The 7,576-nt window shown below is 43.8% G+C and overlaps 1 protein-coding gene across 1 annotated transcript in view; it reads left to right on the top strand.

Annotated features, from left to right (window-relative positions):
• The first annotated feature begins 4,717 nt into the window (after positions 1–4,717).
• ECI2 (enoyl-CoA delta isomerase 2) overlaps positions 4,718–7,576 on the top strand; it is a 19,664-nt gene continuing 16,805 nt past the window's right edge. The window contains exons 1-2 of the mRNA XM_049654917.1: positions 4,718–4,802; positions 7,166–7,316. Coding sequence (XP_049510874.1) covers positions 4,747–4,802; positions 7,166–7,316 — 207 coding nt within the window. The 5' untranslated portion in view covers positions 4,718–4,746. The remainder of the gene's footprint in view (positions 4,803–7,165; positions 7,317–7,576) is intronic.

Consider the following 7,576-nt stretch of genomic DNA (forward strand, 5'->3'; position numbering starts at 1 on the left):
CCTTAATCCCACTTTTTCTAGTTTTGTTTATTTTTATTTTAGAGAGAGAGAGAGAGAAAATGAGCAGGGGAGAGGGGCAAGGGGGGGGGGGCGGAGAATCTTAAGCAGGCGCCACGCTTAGCTCAGAGCACCCATGTGGGGTTTGATCCAGCAACCCTGTGATCATAACCTGAGCAGAAATCAAGAGTCAAGAGTCGGACGCTCAAATGACTGAGCCACCCAGGTGCCCCTAGTTTGTTTTAACACAGGAAACTGGCAACAGTTAACTTCCCTCTCCTTAAACTACCACTGACTGAAAAAGAAATAGTTCAAAGCACAAAAACATTGATGTTAATTCCTTCTGAAACTTCATAAAAACATAGCAATTTACTCATAGCTTATTCAAACATGGAAAAATATGGCCTAGATAGACATTTTCAATAGCCCATCATTCAATACACATTTACAGACTATTTTGTGTCAAGCAGTGTGTTAGGAGGTGGGGCCTGGGGTTTACTGTAAGTGTGGAATTCTCAGTGTGTGCCTGTGGGTGAGTGAGGAGACAGATCACTAACCAGACATATACAGTGACACAGGTGCTATGAGAAAGAGAAGACAGGGGGGATTATAGGAGCTCAGAAGGAAGAAATATACCTGATTGGGGGGGGGGGGGGGTCAGAGGAGACTTTCTGGATAAGATGAGGATATGAAGACTCAGAGAAACAGAGTATCCCAAGTTCATCTGCAATGGAAGATTCAAGTATAGGGTCAGTGAGAGATACATTAAACTGGTAGGCAAGGGCCAAATCTTGAGGGCCTTTAGGTTAGACTAAGAAGTTTGAATTTTTTCAGAAGACAATGGGGACCCACCAGAAGATTTTCAATTATGAGGAGAGATTGGGGAGAATTATGAGTGTAGCGTCAGGTTTACAATTTAGGGAAACCAGTTAGGAAGCAGATAGACAATGGGCTGCAGATGTGGGGCTGAAGTCAGCAAAACTGGTAAGTGGCTGTTATGGTAACATAACTAATGATAATCCAAAAACCAGTAATCACACACCATGAGGGTCTATGTTAAGACGGTGGTAGAGGGGAAAAGGAAAGAAGTGAAGAAATATTTAGAAGTCAGAGTCACTAGGATGTAGCAACTGATAAAAGTGAGGTCTCCGTGAGACAGAGAGATTCCAAGATGCTTCCAGGCTCCTAGCATGCACTGTTAATTGGACAATAGTTCCCAAATAGCTCATCATGACTGAATGGGACAGAATTCTTGTATGTCATAACAGTATCTGATGGCTTGAAAATCAGAAATAAAAATAATCATTATGACTGACAGAAGACACACAATTGGTAGATGTTACTCTGCGATTCTAAAAAAGTAAATATTTTTAAGATAAAAATTTCCTACCACTGAGCACAACAGTGTGAAGTGGGCATCCTGGCTCCTAAGCGTCATTACAGCACAGTGGGCACCTGTGACCTCCAGGGGAGTCTGGGATTCTCCGTACACAGAACAGCATCAAATTCCCTTCCAGGCAGACCCTTCCCCCCCGCAATCAATACTCTAAAATGGGATCCAATCAGATAGGACATTCCCCTTCCAATGCCTTCAGAAGCACCAGGGGAACCTGATCATATACTAGAGATTAGAACTTTGTGAGGTCTTTTTTTTTTTTTTTTTTAATTTTTCTTAACGTTTATTTATTTTTGAGACAGAGAGAGACAGAGCATGAACGGGGGAGGGTCAGAGAGAGGGAGACACAGAATCCGATACAGGCTCCAGGCTCTGAGCTGTCAGCACAGAGCCCGACGCGGGGCTCGAACTCACGGACCGTGAGATCATGACCTGAGCCGAAGTCGGACGCTTAACCGACTGAGCCACCCAGGCGCCCCATAGAACTTTGTGAGGTCTTGACTGGGCTTCTGCATTGCTTACTCTTATCTAGACTCATTACACCCTGAGGATATAGAGGGAGTGTATTATTGCACTAAGAACTGATAACCAGACATACCAGTGATATCTTCAGTGGCTCTCCAAAGCTCTCAACACAAAATCCAAACAGCTTAGCGTGGAGCTTCTAACCAACTCACAGTGGTTCCCTTTAGCTGAGAACTGGTCTTTTTACCCATGAGGCCATCATAACCATGTTTAAATGGCATGGCCTGAACTTCTGGTAACAATTTGATAGACCAAAGGTGGACCCAAGATGTCAGGAATGTCTATCTTCTCAATCATCTCCCCTCACTCATTCACTGGCACATAGTGGTCTTTAGTAAATACAACCAGTGGAGATGCAAACTATTTGAATAACGGTAAAAAAAAAATACACTCCAGAGTTTATGGTTTTATTGCTCTGTAAGACATTAACCAATTTTGTATATAACCTGGCAGTCTACTCTAGCATTCTTTTTTATAGTAATGATATAAACCAGCCTTTCAAATTCTTTCTTACCATCCTGTTAGTTCCCTAATTAATGAGTTAAGTAAACCTCTCACCAATGTTCCCTCTATATTTTTAAAATTATACTTTGGCAAAGATACTTTCCCACATCCCACTTTTCTGTTGAAATATAGGAGGCATAATCCAAATATGTTCACCACTAAAGAACTTTTTCAAAATACTAATATTTCGGAGAAGTGTTTCATCTTCTGGAGTCCAGAGAATCTCCCAGTATTTTTGCATTTCCGACTAGTGTATTTCCACTGCCTAAGAGGGTCACTTAACTCAGTCCATGACAGGACCAATGCCTTTGAGAAACAGCTCAGCCTACCAACCATAACTTTGTACTGTCTGAAGTTTTAGGAGAAGTCCAAATTGTTCTACCTGGCCTTCAGTCTTGCTCCCAGCTGAACTACTACCCATATCTGCCTGATGAGGCACAAATACTAAAGGACCATCAGCGTGGAATAATAAAATTACTTGGGACTTCAACTCTGGGCTTTAGTTGAAACATTCTAATCACTTCCAAGTCACAGGTCTTTGGGCAAGCCACCTAATTACTCTTTCTTGACCTCAATTTCCACAACAGCAAAATGGGGAAACACCATTTTTCTTGTGTGATTACAGAAAGAATTACAACTACCCTGGCTCACTATATATAGGTAATCCAAGCCTACTTGGATGTTACACCTTGAGCACTATAAATAACAAAAATTTAAACAGTAAATTTGAAGCTAACTGGCTTTATGAAATGATTCATGAATCAGGCATGCTGTTGAACTGTAGAAAAGCCAGAGAGGGAGCAGAAAGAAGGCAATTATTAGCAAACAATGCATCATTTTAGGCAAGGTCAACCTCCTGATAGAAACAGAAGTCATCAGTAAATTTCCTGCTGTTGATCAGGAAATTCCCTATTGACAGTTATAAAGTAGGAGGGGCAGTGTAGGAAACTGCAATCAGGTTAATTTATTAAGTCTTAGTTTGCTGACTCTGAGCCCTTAACATAAGTGACTCCATTCTGGACCTGTGGTTTTCTTTTTAACCCCATTTAAAACAGTGAGTTTTGTTGTCCTCCTGTGACTGGAGGAGCTGACTGCCAAAGGCCCTTTCAATTCTTAAGAATTCTTTCCCAAAGCCGCACCTGGGTGGCACAGTCAGTTAATAGCCTCTTGATTTCGGCTCAGGTCATGATCTCATGATTAGTGGGTTCAAGCCCTGAATAGGGCTCTCTGCTGACAGTGTAGAGCCTACTTGGGATTGATTCTTTCTTTCTTTCTTTCTTTCTTTCTTTCTTTCTTTCTTTCTTTCTTTCTCTTTCTCTCTCTCTCTCTCTTTCTTTCTCTCTCTCTCTCTCTCTTTCTCTCTCTCTTTCTCTCTTTCTCTCTCTCTCTCTTTCTTTCTCTCTCTCTCTCTCTTTCTCTCTCTCTTTCTCTCTCTTTCTTTCTCTCTCTCTCTTTCTCTCTCTCTCTTTCTCTTCTCTCTTTCTTTCTTTCTCTCTCTCTTTCTTTCTTTCTCTTTCTTTCTCTCTCTCTTTCTCTCTCTCTTTCTTCCTCTCTCTCTCTCTCTCTCTCTGCCCCTCCTTGCTTGTGTGCTCTCTCTCAAAATAAATAAACATTTAAAAAAAATTCTTTCCCAAAGAAAATACTTTGTTAAACACTTTGGCAAAACTGACAACTATCCAGAGTTACTGATGTGAAAAGATGGGTTTAAAATAGTCAGCAATTTCTGATGCCCAGGTGCTCTACCAGGTCTGTAAACCTTTCATCTTTTGCATTAAATAAGGCGTGTTCTGTTTTTTTTTTTAAACACACCTCATTATTTTCCTTCCTTAACGCACGGCCCATCCTAGGTAGCTGGGCGGTAGGAGAGGGAAGCGACCACCCCTCTCGGGCCCTCTAGCAGGTAGCCCAAACTTTGGCAGAGTTCCAGTGTACCCAATGCACACCTTCGCACCTCCTAACGCACCTCCTGGAGCTCGGACAGCCTGAGTTTCCCACTCCATTTGTCGGCTTCCCGCCAGTCGTTGCCCCCGCGCCCCAACTTCCCTCTTCCTCCTCCGCCTCCGCCCGCCTCCCCGCATCTCCCCAAGCCTCCGCAGAACCTTCGGGCGCTGTACCTCCCCCACTCACTTCCAGCCGCGCCCCGCCTCCCCGCGCGTTGGCCCCGCCTCACACGCCGTCTCGCCCGCTTTGACCTATCGGGTCCCCACCTCTTCCCCGCCCCGGACCCGCCCCCGCGCATCGTTCCCCCAGCCCCCCGCGCAGGCCCCGCCCCCGTCCCTGATTGGTCCTGGCATTCCGTTCACGCCCATACCCTCGGGGTAGCCATGGCTGGCTCAGCGGGTAGAGTCGTCCGGCGCTGTTACCCTAATGTGCTGAGGAGGTAAGTGCTGAGCCAGGGGTCCAGGGTCGCCCTTGCGACGCCTCCGTCCCGGGAGAGTCGCCGCCTGTGGGAGCTGCCCTCTCTCTTAACTTGTCCCGAGAGCAACAGGGCTATGCTTTTATGGTTTTTCAGGAACACAGTGCCAGCAAGTATCCTGAAACGCGCGCCCTCTTCCTCAGCTGGGCGCGAAAGAGTCGGGGTGGAAGCCGCGGGGCCTAAGCTGCGACTCTTCTCCCCGCGCGCGTCCGCGCTCAGCGCGCGCCTCGGGCCACACTCCCTGCAGGAGTGCGTAGCACTCAAATCTCCGGCTTGTAAGCCGCCACCCTGGCTGCTTCTGGGTTACAAACGTAGTTTGCTAAAATGAGGTCGAACATCTAAGCACGCTTGGCTTATTCTGCTGAACGCCGTAGAAACGCAAACCCTTATCAACTATTCTCTTCTTGGAGAACACTTGGAGAATAATGTTAAATGGCGGGATACACAAACTATGTAAAAACTAAAAAAGGAGGCGGGTGCGCCCGCTATGCAGGCGGTAAAGCACGTGACTCTTGACCACGGGTTGTGGATTTGAGCCCCATCTTGGGGGGAGAGTTTACTTAAAAAAAAAAAAAAATCTTAAATGGCACACACAAAAAGGACGCTATGCGTAAGAAACCAGAAACCCCGGTAATGTGATGGAGTTAACGATTTTCCTGATTCTGTATATTAAATGGTAGTGTTTTGTAATTTTTTTAACTTTAGCTTAAAATAAGTGTGTACTATATTTTGTGAACACTTGCACATTTATTTAGGCCTTCTAATGGACATTTTGTTTTCCTTTCATTTTGTTTGGAACTTCACAGGTGCCAGATTCACGTAGGATGCAGTTTTTTCCCCCATTTTGGAAAGAAACTAATTCAATTATTTAATATAAAAATTGTTGAAGACTTATTGAATTACTAATATTTAAGGGTTTGAACATAGTGTTCATTATACTCTTTGAAAGTTGTGTTATTGCAGAAGAAGTGATACTAGGTTTGGGCTCCATTAGTAATTGTATGTTTTAATCATCTTTGATCCCATTAACTTGAACTTTATATGCCAGAGTCATCATTGTGAACACCCTTTTTGTTTGTTTGTTTTTTTGCTTGTTGCCTTAATACTGTGCACTGAAATTTTCTCCTCCCCTCTGCCTGCTAAAAACTTACCTGTTTGTGCTTGCTGTTTCTGCTCTGCTTCTAGCTGGCTCCTTAAACTTCCTGGGGTGAGTATTTAGTTGTATCTGTTGAGCCCAGTTTCACAGACTAGCATCCACATCAGTTAGATTTCCCCTAGGTGGGTCCCTTACTTCACTAAGAAGTGGCTGGCTCTTTGGATGGCAGCAACAGCTCATTTGTCTTTTTGAACATTTCTTGTATTTTAGCTCATTCTCCCCTCCTTTCATCTGTATGTTGAGACACACATTTTGCTGAATAGGAAGAATTGGCCTTGTAGTAGTTTATACTTTGTTAATCAGTAAGGGCAGACAGGGTTTCTGGCGCACAGGGTGCAAAAGACCAGGTTCTGTTCACTTGACCTGTTCTGACTCAGTGTCCTGATTACTTTCATTTTGCATGCCTTTCATTTACTTCTTGCCAGTGGCAAAATTTTGTGGCAGTTCAGGTTCTAGCTGTTCTTACCAGTATTTAATTTGAGTTGCTACAAATGCATTGCGGTATTGTAGCTTCCTTTTCCTTTACTTGAAGATGACTACAGTTAGTCTCTGTATTGATTTTTAGAAATCACTGTTGGGGAAGAAGAAATTTATTTTGCCCTTCAAGATCCTTCTAGCTGGACCAAGAATCAAATGGACATACGACAGATTCACAGAAAACCAAATTTAGTTTCATACATATGGGGAATACATGACATGAATTTCCAAAAATAGGCAGCATGAGGCTTGTATGACTTGTATCTTGAAGCTTACATTCTGAGCTAAGGAGAAGGAGTATGGGTTTGAGGATACAAAGGGGAAGAAGACCAGTAGCAGGAAGGTGAGAGAATGTTGGCAAAACAAAGATGGTCCTGTTAGGTAAAGTTTGTTAGATAAAGAGGAATCTCTGTTAGTGGCTTTCTTCAACCGCTCTTCTTTCCAATGTAAACTCAGGCAGTTGGTGGGGAGGCAGAGAGATTTTCCTACATCTGCTGGCTTTTGCTTGCTTTTTACTCAAAATATTGTTCATGCCAAAGTGGCCCATCTCGGGGCTGCCTGCCCTTGGCCCCTACACCACTAACCATTTGCAGCCAACTTGTATAGGGCAGGTATAGGGAACATGTTTAAGGAGAAACAGCATTTTGGTATGTAACGGTTGGGAACAATTAGAAATCAGTGTGCCTGTTTGTAGTTCCCTGCAGGTCCCAGCACTTCAGCTGCACGTGAGTAAAACAGCAATGAGAGCCAGTCAGAAGGACTTTGAAAGTGCACTGAGTCAGGTGAAACTCTTGAAGGATCCAGGAAATGAAGTGAAGCTAAAACTCTATGCGCTCTATAAGCAGGTAACTCCCTGAGGTCTCATATCATTTAGAGACGTTTTGAGCAGATGGCTCTCAAATAGATACGCTGTGTGTTTTACTAAAATCTGTTTCTCATGTTTTTGAGGTTGCTGCCTTGCCTCTCAAACCTGTATACATGAGAGTTTTTGTATATTATTGGCCTTTGCAGTACTGTTAAGGCAAAAAGTAACCCCTCAGGATCACTCCAGAGTAAGAGAGAGGCAAGGCAGCAACCTCAAAAACATGAGAAACAGATTTTAGTA

Source organism: Panthera uncia, assembly GCF_023721935.1.
Source record: "Panthera uncia isolate 11264 chromosome B2 unlocalized genomic scaffold, Puncia_PCG_1.0 HiC_scaffold_25, whole genome shotgun sequence".
Taxonomy (NCBI): domain Eukaryota; kingdom Metazoa; phylum Chordata; class Mammalia; order Carnivora; family Felidae; genus Panthera; species Panthera uncia.